At 29.4% G+C, this 27,852-nt stretch overlaps 1 protein-coding gene across 3 annotated transcripts; it reads right to left on the bottom strand.

Annotated features, from left to right (window-relative positions):
* Positions 1-97: 97 nt before the first annotated feature.
* On the bottom strand, positions 98-27,625 carry pns (DENN domain containing pinstripe). 3 transcript variants are annotated; one of them, XM_011633679.3, is made up of 22 exons: positions 27,161-27,625; positions 19,129-19,238; positions 18,530-18,750; positions 18,019-18,213; positions 16,919-17,390; positions 16,647-16,783; positions 16,392-16,579; positions 16,133-16,311; positions 15,824-16,035; positions 15,487-15,693; positions 15,381-15,389; positions 14,795-14,969; positions 14,297-14,561; positions 13,700-13,807; positions 12,942-13,206; positions 12,504-12,771; positions 11,893-12,205; positions 11,343-11,519; positions 11,054-11,264; positions 5,870-10,962; positions 1,806-5,653; positions 98-1,527 (listed from the first exon to the last, which is right to left on the bottom strand). In XM_011633679.3, the coding sequence occupies exons 1-20, from the start codon at positions 27,276-27,278 to the stop codon at positions 10,773-10,775; spliced, it is 4,020 nt and encodes a 1,339-aa protein (XP_011631981.2). In that variant the 5' UTR covers positions 27,279-27,625; the 3' UTR covers positions 98-1,527; positions 1,806-5,653; positions 5,870-10,772. The 3 variants fall into 3 exon arrangements, with proteins under 3 accessions (XP_011631981.2, XP_011631983.2, XP_088939735.1); XM_011633681.3 differs by lacking the exon at positions 15,381-15,389 and having other exon boundaries at positions 1,806-10,962; XM_089083609.1 differs by lacking the exon at positions 15,381-15,389 and having other exon boundaries at positions 1,806-10,962; positions 14,795-14,966.
* Between the last annotated feature and the right edge of the window lie 227 nt (positions 27,626-27,852).

Here is a 27,852-nt window from a genome sequence, read left to right as displayed (position 1 = left end):
TAAAAGAATATATTTAAATTTGAATGTATTTGTCAATTTAAAGTATAGACATTATATTGTGCACATTTTGCTTCCTGCTGAATAAGAATAAGAAAACTTTCTTTTTTGCTAAATAAGATTTAAAAATAAGTATATTTTAGTCAATTCATCATTCACTAGTGATACAGTATTAAATACACACAACAAATTAATCAAGTATTATTTATGTGCTATAGTAATTAGTAACACAATTTGCGAAAATAAAATTGTGTTGTTAAAATAAATTTTGCTTTTGAAGTAATACAGAAATGCACTGTTAATCAATCGTATAATACAATTGCCAAACTTTAATTGTAGTAATATTAATTTACTCATTGTCATGATAAAAAGAAATGGCACTCTATTTATATAAAGGAAATTACATATTCTAAGTCTGGATCATTTGATTTTAAAGTAGATATTAATTCCTTAGCTTCTTCATAGGCTAATTTAAAATAAGGAGCAAATTTATATTGACTTCCTACAACGTGTATAATGCCCCACTGTTTGCATAACTCCAATTTTAATTGTTTAGGAAAAAATTTTGAATTGTATAACTTAAAAATATATTCATAGAGATTGTATAATGGAAAAATTTCGTCGCATCTGTATTCATCATTCTCGCCGTAAATTGCCATAGCTAAAAGTAATGCAAGTGAAATATTAATCTTATCTATCGCAGGAATAATCGAAGCAGCAAATGGTAAATAAAAAATTTTGGGAATATTAAGCCTATCTAATGTTATATAAGGAGGTAAAGAAATGACATTATGATCAAATATCGCGAATGTTATACTCGGATAAGAAAATGCTACTCTATGCCAAGTGATGTTTCCATATGTCATATAAGTATTGACAGAATTTGACTCGTCATATATATTGTATTTTATTTTCATCATTCTGAGTAAACGAATTACTGGGAAGAATTTTTTGTAATCAGATCTTTTCCTAACGAAATATAGATAGCATATAATTATGACATCAATATAAAACATCATATTATTAGAAAAAACATATTCCTTTTCTTCACTGCCCACTTTATACTTATAAACAAGTTTGTCAAGGTATGTAGGTGTTGCGGCAATCTTTTTCATAGTGTTACCATGCATCTTCATCATATACTCGATAATGCATCTCGGACTGAATTGTTCAATAGGAACAAAATCGTTAGTTTTAGGAAACTTATCTAGTAGAGTGATCTCGAGGATGCTGGAAGGCCGACCAGAAGAAGACTTTTGCAGTATGTCGATCAACGTGCGTAGTGGACAAATATTCTTCTCGTAAATGTGTATTTCTTTAAATGCAGCTAGATTCATTTTTATCAGAGCCAATTAACACGTATTAATAATATGTATGAATATCCGTATGTATAATCAATTTCTAATTTTGTAATACGAAGTAGCTCTCCAAAATTACTCGACGTCTGCTTGTTTCAGATTTTTCTTAAATGCTTATTGTTTAAAATTGTATAAATCCAAACTCCAAAATACACATGTTCAAATTCAGCATCTATATTTCAAATTAAATACATATAATTTCAAATAAATACATATAATTTCAAATAAATACATATAATTTCAAATCGAATGCTAATAAAGACAATTTAAAGTAGAAAGATATTTTTACACATTTATTCTTATACAATTATTCTACTCAACGATCAAAGATATAACAACAAAAAGGTATAATAACGAAAAAAGGTATAATAACAAAAAGAACATTTGTTCAAATGAAATTAGCTTTCATATCTCGAAGTATTAATAATAAGAACCGTTTGAAATACATACCTTATATACAACTAATGAATATTTCAAAAGAATATTATTGATTTGCGAAATATGTCGTTTTATTTTAATTTCGGGAGAGATAGCACCTGTTCTAGTAAACAGCAATCAAAAGACTGTTTCCGAAACTTAAGAGCTCGACAAAGAAAATAAGAAAAGGTCATACATGTATACTTCTAATCATACTAGCTACACACACACACACACACACACACACACACACACACACACACACACACACACACACACACACACACACACACACACACACACACACACACACACACACACACACACACACACACACACATTGCTATAAAGCATGTTGGATTTGACAAAATAGGAATAAGACATGTTTCCTTACAATATATTTTGTTTTATATGCCTCTCTCTCTCTCTCTCTCTCTCTCTCTCTCTCTCTCTCTCTCTCTCTCTCTCTCTCTCTCTCTTTTTTCCTTCCTTCAGATTCTGCAGATTCTCTTTCATAGCATAAATTAATAGCATTCATTATTTTTATATTTTTAATATTATTCTTTATTTAATATTATTCAATAATACCGATGTATAGCAGTAACAAAATTTGGTAATAAATTTTTTACAATTGATTTAGAATGTTGCGCAATCTCTCATTATTAATATATAAATGAGTTAAATGAATTTATTTAAATTTTCTGTTTTTAATAAAATTTGCAAATTAAATAAATAGTTATAAATCTAATTAATGTTATTACTATTTAATTGTAAATCAAATATATGGAAATTTTGAGGATCTTCTGTAATTCCCCTAAAGGTACAGGTATGAGAGATACAAGATTTAATAAATATAATCAAAAATCATAAATTTATTTATTACAAGATCATCATATATAACATTTTAAAATTTAATATTAATATGGCTTTGTGATTAATTTAAGATCTTAAGTACGTACTACCGACACTACTATTAAATATCATCAATTCTGAACAAATTTTTTTGAGAGATCCAAAGATAATTGAAGAATATCGATATTATTATATATCTATACTATTGCTATAAATTTATGATACTATTTATGATACTATTAATATAAATTTATGATCGTTAATATAAATACTTCAATAATAAATTATTCAAATTCATGATTTATGATACAAATAATAATAATACAAATAATTATACAAATGCTCTAAATTTATGATTTATGATACAAATAATGATACAAATGCTATAAATAAATATGCACATTTTATTGTTATAATATCATATATATTGCTGTAAAATTACAATATTTTTTATAATTGTCATTTTTATAGATAAGAATAATCATAATAAAAAAATTATAATTAAGCATAAATGGTAACTATAAAAATTTTAAATAAAGTTAGACACGAACAAGTTGTGTGTGTGTGTGTGTGTGTGTGTGTGTGTGTGTGTGTGTGTGTGTGTGTGTGTGTGTGTGTGTGTGTGTGTGTGTGTGTTATATAGGATATCACATGAAGTATTATGAGGTGTTTTCTTTGAAATTATTAAAGACAGTGTAGAAATTTTTTATAGTTACAACTTTATAATTTATTAAATCTTTTTAATAACAGAAAGAGGACTATCACTAGTTCCTCTAAAAAGGAACAAATAATTGATACTCCAATTTTTTAATGAAATTATATGATTTTTTTTATATAAATTGTGATTCTTCTAATTATTTTATATATATATATATTATTTTATATATATAAGCGTTAAAATAAAGTTATCAAAAGAATCAATAATTTAATATTGAATCTTAATATTGTTATATATACAATAAGGAATCATATCATATAAAAAAATCAAATAATTTCATTTAAAAAAGACACGGGTGTAATATATATAATAATATATGTATAATATATAATAATTTTGCAAGTATTATTACGATTTTTCTGATTTATTTCACCTACGTATGAATATGTGTTCAAATAATAAAGACAGATTTATAGATAATAAGTTCAAATAAAAAAGAAAGATTTATAGATAATAATTTATTTTATAAAACAATTTATATTTTCTATATAAATGTGTAGCATAAATATTTTGCTATATGTACATTAAAGAATTGCTTTGTATAAATACATAGTAGTTTTAATATATAAATCACATTTATATAGAAACTCGTAATTACGAATAAATCATTTGTAGGAAATTATAGAATAAATATTATAACTACGATTGAAAAAATATATATTAAAGATGTCATATTTTACGTTATTACAAATTTTTTTTTTTATAGTGTTTTAATATTTTAGTTTTTTATAATTTATGTGATGCTTTAAAATCTTGTATAATTCGAAGTACATACGTATAATGTAAAAAATATGCATACATGCATATTTATTGCATATTATATATAAAATATAAAATTCTTTCTTGATTCCGAGTATTTTATGAATTACATATAATATTATGTTTTTACATTGATTATAATAATATTAAGTATAACTGAATTTATTTTGCGAATTTGCGTCGTCAAATTATTATCATTTGTAATAGTAACAATAATACAAATTAATAAGTAGAAAAGTCCATTATTACAATTTTTTTTTAATATCTTTTGTGTATTATTAATTATTCACAGACTTGTCAATTTTTAACGATGTAACATTGATTTTTATGTTTATATCAGTGAAAAAAGTATACATTTATAAATTTTACATCGTATTTCTTTTCCAATTTTCCAATAAAACATGTACATTTATAAATTGCTAAGTACATTATTTAAATCTGGATCATCACATCTTAAAACAGATATTAGAATCTTAGCCCTTTCACAAGCAATTATTAAATTAGAAGCAAATCTATAGTCATCTTCTATCATATTTATAATACCCCATCTTTGGCACAATGTTAATTTCAAAGTTGTAGGGTAGATCTTCGAAATATTTAATTTAACAATATTCTGATAGAGTTGATATAATGAAGTATTTTTAAAAGTTTTGAATCTATTATCTCCATCTAATAAAACAGCACAAGCCGTAAGTAATGGAATTATATTATCATAATTGCAATCTAGCATAGGAATAACTGAAGCAATCCATGGTGAACAGAAAGTATTAGGAAGATAGAAATCGGGAAATGCTGCAGAAGGATACATAAAAGTATTTATGTTATTGTGATAAAGCATATCATACGTTACGCTTGGGAAGGAGTGTGCTATTCTCTTCAGAGTGACATTTTTTGGATTAGAAATGTTTGTGTCAGTACATATATAATATTTTTTATTCATTATTACTACTAAATTCTGTATTAATTGTAATTTTTCAAATTTACAACTTATTTCTTCAATATGATATAAAAAACATAGAGTTATGATATCAACGTAAAACATCATATTATTAGAAAAGACGTATTCTTTTACTTTGTCGTTAGAATTGTATTTATAAACAAATGTTTCTAGAAGATCGGGTTTTTCCAAAATCATATTCATACAGTTTCCATGTATTGTTATCATATATTCAATAATCCATCGTGGACTGAAATTTTCTATGGGATGCAAAACAATATCAAGGGGGAAATCCTTCAAAAAGGTGATCTCGAGGATGTTGGAGGAAAATCTTTGGGGAAATTTCTCCAATATATCTACTAATACGCGTAATGGGCAAGTATCTTCTATATCTATTTGTTTGCAATCAGTTATCAGATCCATATTTAACAAATTAAATTGATATATATATATATATATATTAATATATCAATATATTTCATATAAATCGGATAAATTATCACTTCTTAAATTTTACGTTGTTCAGTCTTTTGAAATAACTCTTGATATCTCGATTCTCTTAGACTTCTTAAATATTTTCTTTAATGCCAGTCCAACATGGATGCAAATTAATTTCTGTGTTTCAAAATACATAAATACACGTAAGTTTCATAATAATTGTAGATAAAAATATTTTAACATATAACATTTTAGACGTGACTTTATTCGATAAAATCATAATTCTATCAAAAAAGATTATCATAAAAAGATTAATCAGAATAACAACATAGTTTTTTGAGTTTCCACGTTTTGAAATTCAAGTAATATATATTTAATATTTAAAATACGTACTTGATTGAAATTAATACAGAATCTGTATTTGTATTTCAGTAGTTCTGTATGTATTTCAGAATATCAATTCTGAAAAATATGTGTGTCACTTTATTTTAAAGTATTAAACTCCGTTTTACAACCGGCAATCAGATGAGTCTTTCTACCAATAGATGTAGATAGAGTTTACGAAGAAAAACACAGAAAAGTTATAAGTATATTTAGATCCAACAAACTGTATGTCTTTCTATAGTACAAGTCAAATATTCGCAATATAAATAAAAATAAACAAAGAACTAAATTTGTTTTGTAATTGTTAGACATCAATCTTTGTTTCTTTCCTCGCCCCTTTCTTTTACCTCTTCTTTTTCTTCTCTTCCCTTTATTTCTCTCATTTTATGCATTAAATGTATTTTGTATAAATTTTTATACAAATATATGCACATAAACAAAACTTGAATAAAATATTTAAATTATATGTAAATTATATGTAAATTATATGTAAATTATTCAAGAGATAAATTGCAATAACGAATATGATACAAAATAAATTACAAGTTACAATAAATATTATGTGTATATTAATTACATTTAATGAATAAATAAAAAATTATTGTATGTCATTATTTCTTACTCTCTTAAAAAAATGTTTTATTTTTATAATTATGTATATTTATAAAATATAGATATTAAAAAGTTTATATATTAAAGCTAACAAATGTATATAATTCAGATATATATATGTAAAATGTATATCATAAAAAAAATTAATTTATCATAATTATTACATTTCAGATAATATATGTTCTATACAATAAATATAAATGATAAAGAAAATCAATTTTCATAACATTTTCATTTAATTAGAAGCTAAATATAAAAATTTAAAAAAAGAAAAAACTCTAATAAATTATTAAGTTTTGATAAAAAAAAAATATGTGCAGTATTTGTTTCACATAATTCAGTATTTAATTAGAATCTTTAAGAATCTTTTAAGAATTTTCGTTCCACTTCATATTATTTTATTACTTTAATAAATCATAAGAAGATGAAAATAGGTACAAATAATAATAATAGATATTAATAAATTCCTTATTCTTTCGATGATTTATTCTACTGTACATAATATACCTTACACATATGTATATATATATATATATATATATATATATATATACATCTTACATTGAATGCTTTGTAAAACTTCTTATACACGAATAATTTATGTATTAATTATAATTTATACGTATATACAATAAGTTAACAATTTTAAGAGTAGGATATGAAATTATTGAGAATTATAGGCTACAATGAGTATTGAATCAGCACGGTTGATGAGCTCACGTGGAAGCATCACTGCCGTATTTTTGTATGTCAGTGCCGCCAAATAAGCGTTGTCTTTACAATTTTGTACTCCATAAGCTGGTTATATTGTATATATATTACAAGGTGCATATAATATAACACTATAGAGAGATATATAATTCGAGGGAATTCATATAAAACATTTGACATGAAATTTTCCGATTTCATGGACAATTGCAGTTCCACTTCAACGTGATTACGTAAAAATGCAGTTGACGAGGATATATCTTGATATTAAGAGGACACAATGTACATTTACGTACAAAAGTAACATGAATATTATGCATCAGTCTAAAATGATCACAATACATATCAGCTACATGAATTATTTCTATATAACACACATTTGCGCATTACTAATCGCTAGTACTTCTTACAAAAATGACATACTAATTTAAAACCTCAGAATTTTCCTGCATAACAAAAAAATGCTCCATTTTTTTTTTACTAAAAGACTATTAAAATAGAGACGAATTTTCTTAGGCAATACACTACTTTCAATTAGAAAATAACTATTGATAATATGATAATATGATAATATGATAATACAATCTAATATAAAGCAAAAAAATGCACTTTTAATATTAGAATAATATTAGAAATATCGAGCAATCATTTCTATTTCTATTTTTTTAAATTAATATTTTTTTTCATAATAAAGATATAATTTTGGTATTTTTGGTATTTTCTAACTGTAACTTTGGCTTTTTCGTCTATTATTCTTTTTATTCTATTAGAATATTAAAATCATCAGAAAATTTTAAAATTTTTGGTAACAGAAAAAAATATTAATTTAAAATATATAAAATAGTATTTTTAATATTAAAGAAAATTTTCATCTTCATGATAGTAATTCAAATTATTAATTAATTATAAAATGCGGTCGCAAATCCTTGACGATGTAACATTTAGGTCTATAATGGAAATAGAAAAGAGAAAGGAGATATATCTTTCTATGTCCTGGAAACTTTTAATATACTTTTAATATATATTTTAATTATAGCATAGTGAACAACATCAAATCGTTCACTCGCCACAAGGGAAGTTATTCTCTCGTTAGCTCTTATTATGTGACATCCTCTTTCAACAGTCAACAGCCGGTTGCACATCTTTTATCTATTAATTGAATACGGATCATTAAAATTCTACACATTATGTCGATAATAAATCGCCGCGATAATTAAAAAAGCTTCACACACTAATAATATAGCGATAAAAAAAATAATTGATTAATTATTTTTAATAACAGTCCGTATTCAATCAATGAGATAAGACGATTGACTGATGATGGCTGAAAAAAGCGACGCGTAAAGGAAACATTCTTCGCGGCGCCGAGTGAACGAATTGATGTTGCTCACTAAAAGTCGTTTCTGGATTTTTGTATAGAGCGAACATGTTTTGTCTTTAATTTTTTGTATTGCATCATTACGCATTTCTGCCTTTACTTTCCAATTTCAACTTAGTTTCATTAATTTTGTATTATTATATTCTCTTATCCGTCACTTCTGTAGAAAATTGGAGGTTTCAAATGTTAGCCATATGGCTTCTGTAAGTTGAGCCGGAGTCATCCAATAAAAAAGAAGAAGAAGAAGGTATTGCTCACTGTACATGTTAGTGAAAGAAAAGAGAAATAAAATAACAAAACAAATAGCAGACAAAATGCATACAACAAGATTATTCGAGTTCACAATTATTCAATTTTTATTTTATTTTTCCAATTTATTTTAATTTTTATACATATATTTATATGTATTGAAAAAAATTAAGAAAATAAACTGAGATGAGATTACATTAAGATATAAATTTATAACGTTAAATGTAATCTTTATATCGAGTTAAATCGTCAAGAACTTTGAAACAAAATGATATGTTAAATATTAATATTTTGAATGGGCATACATAAGTTAATGATCTCATAATTTCATTTTGGCCACAATAAGCCACGAGGGCCACGAGAGATTTGCGACAAAATGGGCATAATATATTATGCAATAAAGTATTAGAAAAGATATCAGACTTCTTAATTCTTAATTATTCATTTAAGTCCTGAATCAGATCATCATTAATAAGAAACGCTTGTAAGATTGTACTTTAGGAATAATTTTTATAGTAAATAATATTATCTTATCTCATGTTGCTTACAAAAACTAGCTGAGTATATCAAATTTGTAGTATCAATACTTTTTGATGGAGGCAATATTTGATTGATCAAAAAGTTCATCCGTTTATGTTTCTTGTATGAATGTAGATTGGATGTTGAAAAAAAAAAAAATGAATAAATCTTTCTAATTGGTTTTGGTTTAATAGTTAAAAAATACGATAAATTAAATATAATTACTTTTGGTCCATTTGCAATACAATTCTTGTCGTCTTGTATTGCAATTACAATTACAATATATACGTATGTAATGAGTTTGCTATATATAATCAATTAATAATTTAATTACATCAGTTAAATAATAATTATCTCAAATATAAATCACCAAATATTCACGAAAGATAAAACCATATAAAAATTTTTAATAAAGTCATAAGATCTTGCATATACGTATAAATTCTTGGAACATGTACATCTCTTTTATATTTATGGTAATAATTATATATAACGTAAAATTGTCATGTTAGTACTCACATTCAACGCAAGTTAAATTCAATTTCAAATATATGAAAGCACAGCCATTAAAAAATAATAATAATCATACACCAACTTTCTTTTTTACTTGATCATTGTTCGGAACTTGTTACATTGTGTGCGAATATTATGACAATTCTTTAGATTCAAAAAACATTCTCACGCATTCAAAAACCACCATTAGTCCGCATGTACAAGTATAAAAATTATTTTAAAAGATATTTTGCATGCGTTGAAAACATACAGCATTATATAATAATAAAAAAACTTAACATCTAACAGCAATAGTAATGTAAAATGATTAAATGGGATCACATCTTTGGTACACAATGTATCATTGGTATTTTAATGGACTTTATCTTTATCATGCTAATAATTATGGCAAGATGGGGCCAAATATATTCTGATTATTAATAATTTTTTATCACACTGACAATAGTATCGTTAGTTTTCAAAACAGGACGAGAAGTATATTCTCCTTTAATGTTAAATCTAATATATCTCGCGTTTATCTCTCGTCGTTAATTTGTTGCTCATAAAAGCATATTGTACATACAACTACATCTCCATAACAGTCTTCAGTTCTAATATTAAATCTTTCTAATCTCTCTATTAATAATGAAATTTTCCAACTTTTTTATCGTTTTGTATAACAACAATTGAGTTTGTCATTTGTTACTGTTTAGTTAATCGGCTGTTTCATCAATTAAAAGTAGATATACATATATATTTCTATTTATGAAAAGCTTGATCGTTTCAATTTTAATAATTAAAGACGCCATAATAACAAATAGATTCTTATTCATAACGTTGGAAAGCCGGATGTATCAGGTTTAAGATTAAAAATATTTCATAATTTGCGATACTTACCAAAAGAGTACAGAATATATGCAACAAATTAATGTACATCGATACGTTTTGACAATACTAACATATACTTGAAATTCCATGAGTCAAGCTTTTCTCAAGAACAATATGGAATTCGCTCAATGGTTCTAGAATATGAATGAGGAAAGTCAATAACGTAGGATTTCTCAAAAATGAATTCTCCTCATACATATCTGCTGTGGAACGTGTGTCACTCATTGGGCGTAACATTGGATGAAGAAGCTGCTCTCTGAAAATTTTACATCAATAAATGAGTCTAAATAACAACGAAATTAAGAATGAAAATAATTATCTATTTTAAAAATGTTTTATAAATTTACCTCGCTGCTAAACAGATAAATAACTGAAATTTTCCATCTTTTCCTAAAGTTTGACTAAACGTATTGATTTGATCCATAAGATGGCAATAACATCTTAGGATCGTGAATCTTTGGCTCCTTTCCGTATAAGCTTTTTTATCTGGGTTAAGTCTATGAGAGTACTGGTTCATTTCCTCCAATAGAAAAATCTCGAAATTTTCTTTTACACGTACTGCAATAACGTCATTTCAATCTATACTCTTTTAATGACTTTTAATGATTTTTTTTTATTTAATCAAAATATACTTACAGAAATAATCCCACACATAAAAGTTTCTTCCAAATATTCTCTGATTTTTAAAGCCAAATAAAAATATTTGTTCCAAGGACGGCACGAGACCACCTTCTCCGCACAACAGAGCCGTCAAAGAACCATCTTGACACTCTCTTCTATAGTGATATTTAACTATAGCGTTTACAGCTTCGCCTAATAATATAATATGATATTTAATATTACTTTAATGACCTTTTAATCTAAATCTAAATTTTAGATTAATTACAATAAAAAATTATCATCTTTTATTACATAAAAAGTTATCATCTTTTATTTTATTACATTATTTTCTATGTTATTATTAATATATAAAAAATTATATAATAATATAATCTAAATAAGCTCTTTTTACTATTTTAAATATGTGAAAAAAATGTGTTGAATGAAATTTGCTATTAGAAAAATTCAGTATATAATTATATAATTTATTAAATATTAGATAATTTAAATTGAAAATAAAAATTAATTTCAATTAATAAATTAATTATAAATAATAATAATAATAATAACTGTAATATTAATATACCAAGCATATGTTGCAATTCAACTTGTGATAATATAGGACGCCTAGGTATACTTGGAGATCTACATCGTGGAGGTGTGGAACATGACTCCACCAACTCCTCACTGTCAATACTACGAGGTACTAAAGCACCCACTAATAAACGCTCAGTAGATCCATCATCTATTCCTCTACCAAGCCAACGACCACAAGGAAACTTGAATGTATGCCCAGTTACTTCATTTCTCACTACAACATGTTCAACCATCCATTTTGGCGACAACCCAGTATTGTCATGTCCAATCCGTAACGTAGACAACACACCTAAATTTTTATACTAAAAAAAATATAAAAAGATAATTACATAATTAAAATTTAAGATAAAAAATATTACATAATTTTATTTTAAAAAAAGGAAAGTTTCTAAAAAATATCAAAAATAAGTATTTATTATTATATATGTAATTTTGTATGTAAACATAGATTTTTTACTATCAAATAAAAATTTCAGAATAATAATTATTTTAAAATGATTGATTCAATTATTTTTAATAAAGCTAATCAATTAACTAAAATAAAATTAATAATTTACGCAGTTAAGTAGAGTAATGAGATGTTCAAATTAAAATACTTACGTGAAATACAAATTCAAGCGCACCCTTTGGTATGGGTACGGGATTAGTTTCGCAGAGTGTGCCAGAAATAGCGATCCAACTATTAGCCGAAGTCGTAGCGGCGCTTGCCTTTCGACTAGGAAATATTACTACTCGATACGGTAACTTTGTCGTCGGATAATTGTTTGTAAAGCAGAAGTAGTCAACGGCATTCAATGTCAGAAGATGATATAAGAATTGCTCTTTTTCTTCTTCACAACGTAAAAACGCTGATCTTTTATACTGGTTCCTAATAAGTCAAAAATAACAAATAGAGTTAAATAACAAATTAGTTTGATATTAAAGATTATTGTTTAACTGTATTTAATCATATTACAGAATACACATTAATCATTATTAACTAATCACTAATTATCATATATATCATACATATGAGAATGATTGTATTTAATAATGCACCTTAATAGAGCAGTATCTGACAATAACGTCTTCAAATGGCGCGAGAGCAATTTCTTTTCAAGCGCTAATCGCACCCATGCTCTCGCATATCCAATGTGTGTCTTGATATCAGTCATCGCTTGAACATTACGAATGTCGAAGATTAGAGAATCTGGAAGAGGTCTCAAATGTTCAGGACCAATAGTTTTCCTTTCACCAGGAGATTTGTGCTTATCCGTGCCTCTTGTTGGTGAAACATCCGTCTCCAATTGCAAATTCGATAAATCTATTACCAATATAAAATATTTTAGATCACAGTCGTTTTTTCAGTCAAAGAATACGAACAAAACACAAGCAAGAACAATATTTTTTTAAAACTTTCAAACTTTTATCTAATTATATTCAATGTTATGTTCCTTCGCATACAATAATAAATGCATGCAATAACATGCTCTATAAGCATTCAAAAATACATCTATACACTTCTCAATCTTCATATATAATTTAGATAAAAATATATCACACGTATATATAATTATATATAATCATATCATAGCAATCTAACATGCATTCTTTTTTAAACACAATATAGATAAATCTTTTTAAACTGTAATATTAAATAATACGATTGTAATACAATTGTCATTATAAAATAATATTTTTATTAAGATATTTGTTAATTAAGCATTCACGGACAAAAAAAATAAATATTACTAATAGAGTTAGTATAGAGTTTCGTCAAAACTGTCTTTTTCTGGCAAGCCAATACCGAGGTTTACCATTAAAATTGTCCTTGATGTAAGAAGCAATTTCAATAATACTTTTGCCTCTTAAAGATGAAACCAAACGATCCGGTATCCCGAAAAACTTATTCGGAGATTTCTTAGCTAATTAGAACACAAAAAATAAAATAAAGAAAGGAAAAAGAAACATATAATAATAAATTAAGATGTAATAGCTTATATTAATTCAAATTTTGCTCGCATTAATTTTGATTCTGCTTTTCATCATTGAATAATCGAAATTACTTAAAATACGTGCGACAGTATAAACACGTAATATAAACTATTGGTGAATCACTTACAAAACTAATAGTGCAGGATATCTACGTACGAAGAGAACACTAATCTCTACTTTATAATACTTTATCTTATTATAAGACACGTACAATCGAGTCGCTTCCGTAGCACGGACCATGCTAGCGCTGCATTTCCGTAAAATAGTAATAATTTAATATACAATCGATAAATTATTTTTTCTGTGTGTACGTATTACATTGTTTATGAGCACGTTTATTAGAAATAAAATATATAAAAATGTAAGTATTAGATGATATTAAATCGCAATTATCTACACATTAAAACATGCGTGCTTACCAGGGGAAAGAAAGTTGGGATCTATAGATTTGGTCGCATCGTTGCATTCTTCTGATTCTTGATACATAGTCAAGTGCGACCAAAGAGCGCTCTTGCCTTGCTTATTTTGCAGTCCGTGACTCCATACTCGTTCCAACAGATCACAGAGACTTGCGACTAGAGTATTCTCCTCGACGTCAGACAGAGATTCGCCACCGTGACCAAGCGCGACAGCTTCAGATCCCATCTTCTCCACTAACATTCTCTTCGTTTTAGATTTACAATCCTTATCGCAAAAATAACATTCTTGTAACAATGATCTTACAATTAATTTATAATTAGTAATTAGATAGTAATAATTATTCTGAATTTTAAATATAATAAATATAGTTTATGAGATAAATCTAACTTAAAAGAATAAAAATAAATTGTACTTAATTTTTAAATAGATACCACTATAGAGATAATAAATGTGCATAAAAGTTTAATTATGAATATAATATTTATAAGAAAAAATACCTTGAGCAATTTTTCAACAAATGTCCAATTAGCTTGTGCTATCAAAGCGGGACTCATATCCGCTGAGAGTTTAGTTTGAGGTCGAGGCGATTGAGATTCTTGAGGTGTTGGAGACTTCCCATTCGTATCTATCGATTTCATCTTGTATTTCCATTGTGTCTGTCCTCTTCTACTACTATAAACAAAACATTCAATTATATTCATTCAATTATATATATATTTATTATATATATATATATATTTATATATTTATATATATATATATATATTTATTATATATATATATATTTATATATATATATTTATTTTATATATATATATATAAAACATTAATTTATAACATAAGCAATTAATTAATATTATATTTTTATTAATTTATAGTACAATTTATACAAATTACATAATAAAACATTTTTTAAAAATTAATTCTAGTAAAAATGAATCAAGATCAATTCATAAATTTTTTTTAAGATTTTCTCGATAAACCTCGCAAAATAGAAATTCGATGCATTGTTGTAATCATTGTTGTAATCACATTGTTGTAATCTCGTTATTTTATCTATTGGTATTAAAAATTGTTTCTTACCGAAGTATACTACACAGGAAGCACAAAATAAGAATAACAGACATTAATAAATTTGAAAATGAAAGATTTAATTATTTTATTAAAAATATGGTAAATAATAACATACCTTTGAGCGGGCTCTTTATTCAATGCGACATTATCCAGCAATGGAAAACTACGAAAATACGCGGCTCTATGAGGAACAATCTCCGTAGGTGGATTTGTTTCAAAGTCTATGTTAGTTAATCTCTGTTCGAGTATTTGTTGCGTATCTGTGATACTTGTGCAAGATTCATATCGCATTGATCGTATAATGCTTTCCCCGACTTTCTTTCTAAAATACAGATTAAATCAAATGAAAATTAAAAAATTATTTATATTTTTAATTTCAATTAATTTTTAAGTGTCCAATTATTAACATAAATACAAATAAAAAGACAGATTATTATATCATTATGACTTACTTTAGAGCGGAGATCCTTTGATCGAAAACTTTAATATTACAATCGAGTTCGCTCCACGTTGACATCACTTTGCTGTCGACGAGAGAAGCAAACATCTGTGTTTCCAAGAATCTCGACAAAAACGGTAGATGTTGAGTCGGCTGGTCAGATAAAAATGTAGCCTTGTCGAAAACATGCATACTATCTCTATTGTTTATCCATTCATCCTTATTCTTCAAAATAAAATTGATTATAATTGATTATAATTTTATTATAAGTTTAAAAGGCAAATCTTAATTTTATTTTACAGATATGTATATATGCTCGTACCTGACTTGGTTGAATAACAAAATGTTCGTAACTAGAAAACATTTGTACAAAACGATTTAAAAAGATCTCCCTAATAGCATTATTAAAGACAAGAGTTTCTTGATATTCCTCCTGCGGCGTGAGTATTTTATCCGCGGTATATTGTCCATCCTCTACAGGATCAATATCATCCATGTTCACTATGAGCACGAAAAAATTAAGAATTTAAAAAGAATTCTAATTATAATGTCTTATTATATATATCAAAAGATTGTCTCACCTGTTCTCTTAACAATATCCACTATTCTTTGCAAATTGTCCGATTGTGGCCCTGGTTCCGGTCGATCCCAATCTAACACATCGTGCAAAGAATGTTTTCTGCGAGGAATATGAAAACCAGAACCGGGAAGTGTCAGGCTGCTGGTCATGATGTCGCCATTATAATAATTAATAACCATGTTATCAGTCCTATAAAATTTAGTTCGATTTAGATACAAAAAAAATTTCCATCTCGATTTAAAGGCAGATAACTCACTTTCCCGAATGTGGTATTTTGTACTTATTTAGAAGCGCTCTGATTTCAGCAATAAATTGCATTTTATGAGGAAACACGGGTAATTCTTCCGGAAATTGGCTACTTTGTTTATCTATATCTACATAACAAAGGTTTGCCTGTAATCAAACATGATTGATATTTGATGATTCCTGGCTAATAATATACAATTGCCTTTATCTTTCACGAAATTGTCTTTATATTTTCAGATGTAATAAAAGGATAAGAATCTAATAAAATCTAGAAAAACGTACTTCGCTAGCGATTTTTAATACACCACCCTCACTGTGCGCATGCAAACCCATTATGAAGGGCACAGGTGCATCCAGGAAGTGATGCAGACTAGCGGGCAATATCGGCACGTAGACGTGTTGCCATGAAAAAGGAAACAGGAGCGCCGTTATACACTCGGATACCACCATCAGCTTGTGAAAATCAGCGCTCCTCAAGAGAACTTGGTTCTCCAACAGCACGCACGTAAACAATTGGATCAGACAGTCTGCACCCAACCATGTGAACACATCCTTGAGAGGATAATCCAACATCGGTAGCTCCAGCGATGGAGAAGGTTGATGGATAACTAGTTCTAGCGGCGATTTTGCCGGTTCATCATTAGGTATGAAAAACTTCAACGATTTGCCAGGTAACGGTACCGGTATGTTATACAGAAGATTATATACGTAAGATTCTAAACTAAGACCAGGTCCAGGATGTCTAGGAACACATCTGAAAAAAAATTCACCATGTCACACTCTCTAATGTTATCATAATATATAAATATATGTATATTAGATCGCTATGCATAAATTTTATCTGTCAGTTTCTCAATATAAAGATTATCTATCACTTCTAAGAAATCTCTGATAAATAATATGGTACTTAAATAATATAAATAATATAAAGAAAGTATAATATAAGATATTTTTATTAATTTATCATTGATTAAATATTCAATAGAAACCATAAAAATAGTTTAAATAATTATTGATTAAATGCAACAATATTATAATTATATTAATTTAAAACTATAATGCAACACAACATTTGTATGGTGCTTGATAAAAATTTTGCAAAAGTTTGTAATTTGAAAATTCTGTATTAGAGTATAAACACAAATATTTGAAAAAAAAGATTCAACAAAATATAAGATAAAAACACAAAAATATTCCTAACCATTAAATTTTATCTTTTAAATCCATTAACAGATAGAATGTATGCAGCGCTCTAGCATAACATTATACATATACATTTAAGTGCTCTTAAGGGAAGCAAAGCGTAGCACGAACGTTAGATATACAAGAAAAACAGAGTTGTGTCAGCTTGGAGCTTTACAAAGACTCGCGAGATATCTTACTTATAGAGATTAGTGAGGAACGTCTTTGCCGCATGGAGATAAGGCTGTTGGCATAGCAAGGATATTGATTTGGTCACTAGCAACTTGTCTTTGGTAGAATCATAATATCCTAACGCAGCACCGGGCGAATGAGCTGATAATTTAAAATGTCGTGGCAACGATCTCGTGTTATGTCCATCCTGACCCTTCCTTACACTGAAAAATTGCAAAACGTAAATTAAAGATACTGAGATACGAAGAAGAATTCCATTGATATATGCTAGATAAATGTATTTCCCATGCATTGTGTCACATTTAAAATGATGACCTTTAATTTTTATTTTGAGTCCAATAGATTTCAAATAAAAATAAATTTTATTTTAATATCAATTAAGAGGAAAAATAAAAATCTTCCCAACAAGAAATTTAATGTTTAAAGAGAATCTCCGACTTTTATATGTAAAAAGAGGAATAGATGCTTAGATGAAAAGAGGAAATTAGGAATAGGCAATTGTTCGGAAAGCAAACGTACGTGGGGGGCGTGCCGTTTTGTCCGCTGCTGAGCTCCGTGATGTGCATCGCCTGTAGCGTTTGCATAGCGGCGCATATTTTGCGATTGCGGCACTCCTCGTAGAAAACGAGGCTGAACCCATATGTTCTGTGACCATCTTCTTTCGTGAGGACAAACGAGTGGAAGGTCGGCTCTACCGAGTGCTTTTGCGTACGAAATCGCAAACCGCTTGGCAGACAAAGCTATTATCAATGTAATCGATAAGTTACTCCCCTCAACTGCGCGAGACGTAAATGTTCCCTGAATCTAATTAGAACGTCGCTAAAAACACTTGGGCTACAGCAACATACGTACGTGATCCAAAGTGAAATTTATATTTTACATTTAATTATTATTAATTTAATTAATTAGCTTTTAATTTAATTATACAACAAATGTATACAAGTTTGTTGCAATGGATATTAATAAAAAAATATTATATTTCGTCGCGCAATTATTGAATTTCTTGCACTTTTCGTAAGCGCAACGAATGAATTATATAGCGCATGTAGATTTACATTCATTATTACTTTATAAGCACGCGATGAAATCGTAATTAGCAATTAATTGTCATAACGTACCATACAGACAGCGTGTTCGTCGAATGGATTCCATGGTACCGAGTCTGGATAATGTCCTAATACTTTGCTCTTGTATGCTCGATCCAAGGGTGTGCACTGCAATGAGTCACCTGCAAAAACAGCAATCAAATGAGACTTAATACTCTTCGTAAATAACAAGTATCGTTCTCTCTCCCTCTCTCTCTCTCTCTCTCTCTCTCTCTCTCTCTCTCTCTTTTTTTCTCTCTTGATTCATGAGAGGAAGGCTTCTTAACACGAATAGTATTTTTCTGATTATTTCATATTTATAAGAGACTAAAAAATTCTGTCACGAATGCCACAACCAAACAACCGATAAGATCTTTTCGTAAACACACAATAGTCAAAATATTTGTGACTAGAGAAGAAGGAATTTTCAGGGCACGATTCAATCTCTGACGAACGAAGAAATTCTGACATATCCGCGAGAGAGAAAAAGAGAGGGAGAGAAAGAGACTTATCTTACAGCGGAATCAGCAAAGCTGTTATCGAACATGCTACGGTTACTCGAATCCGACTCGAATGAGAGACAGTCCAGGAGGCCTTGGCACTGTTCCAACCGTTGAAATATTCCTCGTGGAATACAAGAGTACTTCTGTACGAAGTTAATCGTTCGTGATCAAAGAACCACCCAAGTACGATGAATCTGCATTTGCGAGATGCGAAAAGGAAGGAAAACTGAATGAACATCATGAACGTTGTGAAACACGTTCTTTGCAGCACGAATTAATCACTATCGATGAATCAATAAATCATAGTCAATTAAGTCATTGCTGCTTCTCTTGACGGAGAGGTAATATGAAGAAAAATGAGTTTATGACCCTGAGTTTATGAGACATTCTCGAAAACGTGGAACTTCTTCATTTTATTTATTTACAAAGTGCATAATATCTGTAAAAGCGTATAGAGAAATCATAGAAAAATGTAAATTAAATAATACGTAAGAATATAACGCACAAGATATAAATATAATCTGTACTTATATAATTTGCGATAGGACATGAAATTATGACACGTTTTAATTTATTAAATAAATTGTAAATTGTATTTTATAGAGTAAATTGCATTGCACATTTTAGGAAAGATAATGTTGGGAAAGATAACAGAGAAAATGCATTTACAAAGTACACAGAGTTTCTGAAATTTCATTTCAACTATCGAGCTACATAATGATCAGAACTAGAAAATGAGATTTGATCCAAGCATTACTTCCGTATGCGAAAATCTTTCGCAAAGACTCTCTATAAGCCATTTGCCGATGTCAAACTTTCCTCTGATTAAAGTCAGATGGTACGAACACATCCCAACTTCATGCTCCGAATTAATCTACCTGTATTCGAGAATCTGTTCTATACAATAATTCTCAGCTATTACAGCATACTGAAATAGCAATTGAATCCTACTTCAAACAACTAGTTCTGTCACATCCTGTTACAAAGTTTCATCATGTTTTACATTCCATGAAGAGAGCAATGTATGTGTAGCTCATAATTATTCATATATCAATATCGATTTAAATATTAATAAATGCAAAATTAATGCTTTCAATACGCACGTATTGCATAATATGCGATATAGCGATATATAACATAAAAATATTAATATAACACGGTATAGCACATAAAATATTAATAAATGTATTAGAGTAATACTCTTTTTAAAACAATAATGACGATATATAATTTTCATTAAATTTTAAACATGTTTCATTACGCATAAATGCGATGAAAAATATATTTCTATACAAGACGCGTGCATATGTTTGAGTAAATGCGTACAGAACTGAGTTTAATCTGAAGTCTTAATTGACGTTATCAATTAGCGAGTCAATCTCCGTTTGGAAATGATGTTCACGAAGTAGCCGGTGATAATCGAATGGATTGATTGAGTCGGTCGTCCCTGAAATCACCAGTTTCGATTAACAGACTGATAGCTGATATTTCAGTTTCCCACTCTTCGATATTTCAGTTTCACACATACATGGATTTTCCGAATAATAATAAATCGCTATATCAAATCCCAGCGGCCCAGCGAGTGTCAGACTTTTATAAAAAATATATATGTTTCGTATATTTTTAGAAAACTGCGCGGCAGTCTCTGGTTAAATATCGCAACAGCAATGTTGTGAAATCTCGCCGAAGTTTACGTGAAATAATAAATATTTGTTTTGTATTCATTTAAATTAAAAGTAAATTCTACTTAAAATTATAAAATAAAATTTTATTTTATCATAAATAAAAATGACAAGCAAGAAAATCTTTCATCTATGTATATTTTGTACTATCTCTTTTATATTTTATTATATATACCATATGCCTATATTCATTATTTATATATATTTTTATATCATTATAGCTCTTGTTATTTATTATTATATAATTTATTATTATATAATATTTTTAGCAGTAAAAATTTTTATTTTTCTTTAAATCAAAAAAGATATTACAAGTTATAACAAGTTATAACACACCGTTTAACATATAACATCATTTTTGCAATCTACATTAAATTGTATATTCCGATATCGTTTTGCAAAAAATGAAAATATGTTAAAATTGTATATTTTTCTCTGAAATGTCCAAATTAATTTACTTTTATTCATCATACATACACACCTTCACGAAAGTAGGAATAAAAATTTTCATTTGCACTCAATAAAAATGGTCATCACGAGTCAGTATCTTATGCAATAACGCAATCATTATTAATACGTTAAGTTATCTACAATCAACTCGTCTAAAATTGCATATCCCCTCCGAAAACGAATCATGCGGGTCTGTCGTCATCGTGTTTAATCGAGCGCAGAAAATTGTTCACCGATTCTTTAGTTAAGCGCACGCTATCATTGTGAATTTCGCGGATATGATCAATAATTTCGCGATGCACTTAAACGTGCCTTATAAGCATGCACACGTTATGGAATAGCTTACTTTCAACATCTTAATTTATTGTACGTTGCAACCACGGCTGGAATCGTTCGTAAATGTTACACACTGGGTTCTTAATGTATATCTGTTTCGTCCCAGTTATTACACAAATATATTGTTCCTAAATCCACACACACACGTGGGCTCTCTATACTTTCCACTCTCGTACACGCATCGCTGCCAAGATAGTTTTATTACGAGTATACTCCTAATTACACCATACTTTACGTGCAACATCAAAGTGCGGTTACTAACGGTAAAAGAACGGATGGTCTAAAAACAGCCAATTTTGTACCGGTTCTTAATTGCTTTGCAAATCTCTACGATGTGAGTAACCACTTAATTAAAGTTTTAACAAAAAATATATCAATTATTAAAAAAAGACGTACTCGCGTACGTAAGAGCATTAAAATCCTTTTTTCTCAGAATCGTGGCTGCGCGATTCAGTTTCTATTTGAAACCTCTATTTCCTCCCCTCCCCCTCTCTCTCTCTCTCTCTCTCTCTCTCTCTCTCTCTCTCTCTCTCTCTCTCTCTCTCTCTCTCTCTACTCTTATAATATTCTTGCGCAATATATCTTTTACTTTGTATGTGAATAATGTAATTTATAAGTCAGAGTGTTCGCAAAGTTGTTTACCAAAGATGAATTTCCTAACTTTTGTAGTTTTTCTTTAAGCGGTAATATAATTCTTTATAATTTGTTGTAAAATTATATTTAATACAATTTTCATTACAATCTCTTCCCCAAAGATCATTAATCTCGCTTGCGAACAACCCGAGCACTTGCCTTCAAGATAAACATCATGTGGTCGATTTATATGCATTCGTGACACAAAGTAAATACAAAATACAAGAGGAGCCAAGCCAACACAAGCTCGACAACAGAAAGAGAGAATCACGTCCGAAGGAGAAGAAGAAAGGGAAGAAAGGGAAGAAAGGGCAAAACGAGCAATAAATGAACGACATGCCCCTGATACCATGGAAAGTATTGATTCGAGAGCATGTACGAGAGATGCACGTACGAGGCTTAGAACAAACGAATATTTTCTGTGAATCCGCCTGTGCGTATACTTGCACACAGACACGCCCACGTCTTTGTAAATGAGTACATCAAATGCGTGTGTCACGCAACAGCCAGAAAGAAGAGCTGCAGACTTTTGCAAATTCATACGGAAACAAAATATCTGAAAAGAAGATATGTAATAAATATTATCTTCTTGAAAAAATCTTTATTGTTTTTCTCCATCAGCAGAATTTTAAATTGCGGTTAATTATCAATTAACCTCAATCATAAATTAATTGCACTGAGAATATACATTAAAAAAAAAATATATATATATATATATATATATATATATATATATATATATATACGTATAAAAAGATTGAAAGTTTTTTTAATCATTTATAAGTTTTATATATAACAATATATAACAATATGCAACGAAAAAATTTAGAAAAATTATATTTAACAAAGAACTTACATAGAAAATTAAGTAAAAATTAAAAACTGTTAACGCTATTAAATTATGATTTAATAATATCAAAAATTTGTACAATGCGTTTTGTCTTCGTATTTTGCGATTGAAAGCATTATTCTTGGAAGAAGTTCTTATCTGCAATCAAAAAATTATCATTGACCCTAACTTTATATAACTCGTTGATAACGTTAAATATGCTATTTCGATACATTAAACATTCAAATTTCAGTATAAAATTCTTGTAAAAATATTGTAAAATTCCAAAGTAAATACATATAATTCAAAAATAATTAAATAATAAGAGATTTACTTTAAAATAATATTTTTTAAGATACTCGAATCCTATTCAATAATTTTGTATATCTTTAAAAGTTCATTTTTTTTAAATTTCCGCAAAATGTTCACGAAAAATCAGATTGTTTTCATATCTTTAAAAAACTTTTTAAATGAAGAGGTACAAGAACTGTATATTTTTTACTCCTATGCTTTGTTTTAAGCTTCCCAAAGCATCGTATCCGAATAAGTTGCCTCTCCCCTTCTTGCGAGCACGTATGATGTCATCATATATGGGGGTCATTTATACATGAAGGGCTACCGGCACTTAAGTATGCGTTTAAAAGGCGGAAGCGTGGTTATAGAACCAAGTTACATGACACATACATACGTAGGCGCAACAACAAATGTTTATGTCCTGTGACAAGCAAAAAAATCTCATTTCGCGGCAAAAAAATCTCATTTCGCAGCAAAAAAGTTTATTAAACTTGCTACTTAAAAATTTTAATCAGCAGATATAACAGATGTTAAATATTTCAAGGCTTTCTAAAAACATACAATTTAAAAATACAACATTTTTTTAATAATCTAAATTTAAGATTTGTTTATAAAATCGTGATTGCATTAAATTATTTAAGCATTATTTTCTCTTACAACTTTATTACTTTTGTGTTATAAGTTTGCAATAATATATGCATTTATGTAGTGAGATAGTCTTTTTTAAATCAAATTATAACTATAAATTTGGTAGCAGCAAGTCTAAATTAGTAAAACGTACAAAAAATATTTTATATCTAAAATTTAATAGACTAAAAATAAGTACTTCAGGGTTATTGCGACCCTTCTGCAGACTATTGCTCTTTAGACATACGCAAAGAAGGGTGAGGCCCTAAATGAAAGGAATGGAGCATGAAAATATGGGTGGCTAATATTTGTGAAAAAAAGAAGATATGTAAAGAGACTAGACAAGTCTGCTAAAAATAAACATAAAAAAACATAAAATTAATCAAAGGATAAGTAAGTAAAAAAATATATTGTTAACTTAATAAAAATTAATAAGTAATATCTATCAGCAATTAAATCGCAAACAATCAAAATGTGATAAAATTTAAATATTTTAAATATTTCAACAATTATTTCTCTTTACATATCGGAATATATATTTCCTGCATCTTGCATATAAATTTTGCAATTTTGCAATTTTTTGCAAATAAAAGAGTAACGTTTTTTAATTTATGCATCTAATGAATATAAAATACGTCTAACAAAGAATTCCCCTGTCTGTTTGTCTGTCTCTCTCTTTCTCTTTCTCTCTGGCTTGCTGGCTAATTAACCGAGTTATTGCTGTTCGAGGCAGAAATGAAGAACTGCCGTGAAACTAGGTGAAGTATCGCACTCGACAATCGCCAGTTATTGGTATTTGCAAATGTGCAATTTTATGGAGAAATCAGCTTGATAATTTCAAAAACACGAATCATATAAATTGCAATCACACTGTGATAAATTCATCAACAATATATATATATATATATACATTTAGAATTATATTGCTACTATTTCGATAAAGAAATAGAGTTCACTTTTTATTCTTATTTCGGAAGATTTCTTTTCAAGTAGCCATAATAAATTTCTAAATTTCCATTTTCTTTTCTACTTGAACAATTGCATAAACGTGTAAGAGCGATCTCATCAAATCCTTAAGATTTGTTGAACTTTAAGGTCGTCATTAATCTTACGCGAGAAATATTCGCTATTAGAAAACTTGTACGGAAATATCCAATGTGACATAAAATATCCTGTCTCGTTCCTCATACACGTAAACTTTGACCTTATTCTCAGGCACGCGTTATCTTTTTTTATGGATATTTTTACACTGCAGATCTTGGCGATTGCCAATCTCGCTAAGAGTTACTCTCATATAAATCCTATATAAAAATCCGACAGTTCAATTATGCTATTATAAATTATATCAAAATCGCATCTAAATGAATTTGATTATGAGAAAGCGTATAATAATCCTTCCTTGATAATCCTAATTAAACATCACCTTCTTATTCGTTCAAAAAGTTGCTGTCGTTCCATTTTATCTCCCCAATTTTCGAGACCAACCGAGATTCCCAAGCGAGCAAACGATCTCAATGTACGATGTGGACCAACAGCTGACGTACGAAACAAGCAACTCGTTACAGGGATGCAAGGAGCCCTTTTAGCCGCGGGAGCTCTCGGGGGAGAGCTTTTTCAACGAAAGAGATTTTTTTCGCGGAAAGCTGTCCCAGCGTTTTCTCAGGAGAATTGTCATTCGTTTCACGCCCACGTATTACGAGGCTCCCTTACGCACCCTATGCGTACAACGACGAAGGGCCAAGGACAGGATTAAACGCGCGGGTCCATTCCCGCGTTCTACAAGCTCGACTATTCTCGTGAAGAAAAATCGATTGTCAAACGTTTCACACGAGGAAAGTTATGCTTTCCACGTCGTATGCTCTTCACCCTTCCGCCCCCGAAAATCCGAGTGCGCGTCTATTTCATTTCGAATGCAGAAAGTTTCAAGAAAGTGCCGCCGAAGATGCCCGCGGAGATCCATTTCTTTACATTTTATGTGCTAAAGTAAAACACACGCCTCTTATTTCGTTAATACCGATTGCACAACGCACTTATTTGTGGGTGCACGTGAGTATGTAATTTATGAAGCACATTTTAATTCACAAAATTCAAATATGAGTCATATACCATAAATGGCCTATTTTGCATTTTAAACTCAATTCGTTTGAGATTAATACTTGTCAGAGATAATTAATCTTCGCGTAATATCATACAATTACGTTGCAAATGAAAATTCCATTAAAGTCTGGAATAGTAATTGAATAATAATTTTCGTCGGATACGCATTGTGAAAACTTAATTACCCGCATGAAGTTATTGTTAACGCATCTTATGGGAGTTAATCTGTGTGATTATTGAACTGTGCAAATTGATAATTCTGAAACACGCTGTATATAATATAATATATTAATATAATAGTCGCGCCCTTTATTCGGATTACAAATTCTCTTGCTCCAGATTTGTTCTAGACTACACATTTAGGATAACATATAACAGATAGCTATTTTTTTTTTTTTTTTTTTTTAATATCATCATTATTCGACGTCTTTTGTTTTACGCGGTTATGAGTTCTATCTCGGATTTGTGGAATATTCCCTCTCTCTCCCCGTCGCTCTCTTTCTCTCTCTCTTTCTCTCTCTCTCTCTCCCCCCTCTGTTTCATGCTGAATAAAGAATCGCGAGATAGCGACGAAAGCGCGTATCAGCGTGCAAAAAGAAAGTGGCGAGACTCACCGAAATACTTGTCCGGCTCAAGACCCGAGTCCTTGTCCAGGCCGCATATGACAAAATAATCCGCGAATCGCTGTGGATGTTGCTCCGGACCGCGCGTTATCCCCAGACTCCCGTTCATCTTTCCCGACGCGGATTTGCAGCAGCAGCAGCAGCAGCAGCAGCAACAGCAGTTGCGACTCGCTGCCGCTCACCACGGGCTACTTCGACCACCGCCGCCGCCGCCTTCACGAAATTGATTTCCACATGTCGCACACCACCGACGCGGTACTGTCACTTCACTTCAGCCGAAACAACAGCTGAGCGAGCGCGCTGCCGTACGACACGACGCGCACGGAACAACGCACGCCGTGCACTCTGTGGACCAGGGGACGGAACGGAACGGGATGGACGGACGGGATGGGACGGGACGGGACGGGACGAAACGGAACGGAGTAGAGCGGAGCGGTGCGGTGCGAACGGCCGCGAATAATTGATCCCTCGCTGCGGCGCTTGAAGTTGGCCGCGTGTCGAACACGCCGCGTCGGCGTCGTGTCATGCCAATTGGAAAGAGAGGCAGTCCCAGCGCCACGGCGTGATTTAGCGCGTGATTTAATTTCGGAGCGGGAAAGAGAAAAATGCCATTCCGCGGGATGAAAAATCCTTTCGGGAGTGGAAATTCGAGTTGATATTTTCAGAATTAGAAAAAAATAACG

This window comes from Pogonomyrmex barbatus, unplaced genomic scaffold, assembly GCF_055798465.1.
Source record: "Pogonomyrmex barbatus isolate J1 unplaced genomic scaffold, ASM5579846v1 scaffold7, whole genome shotgun sequence".
Classification (NCBI taxonomy): domain Eukaryota; kingdom Metazoa; phylum Arthropoda; class Insecta; order Hymenoptera; family Formicidae; genus Pogonomyrmex; species Pogonomyrmex barbatus.
The sequence above is the reverse complement of the archived record's forward strand: the minus strand, read 5'-3'. Positions and strand labels throughout refer to the sequence as shown.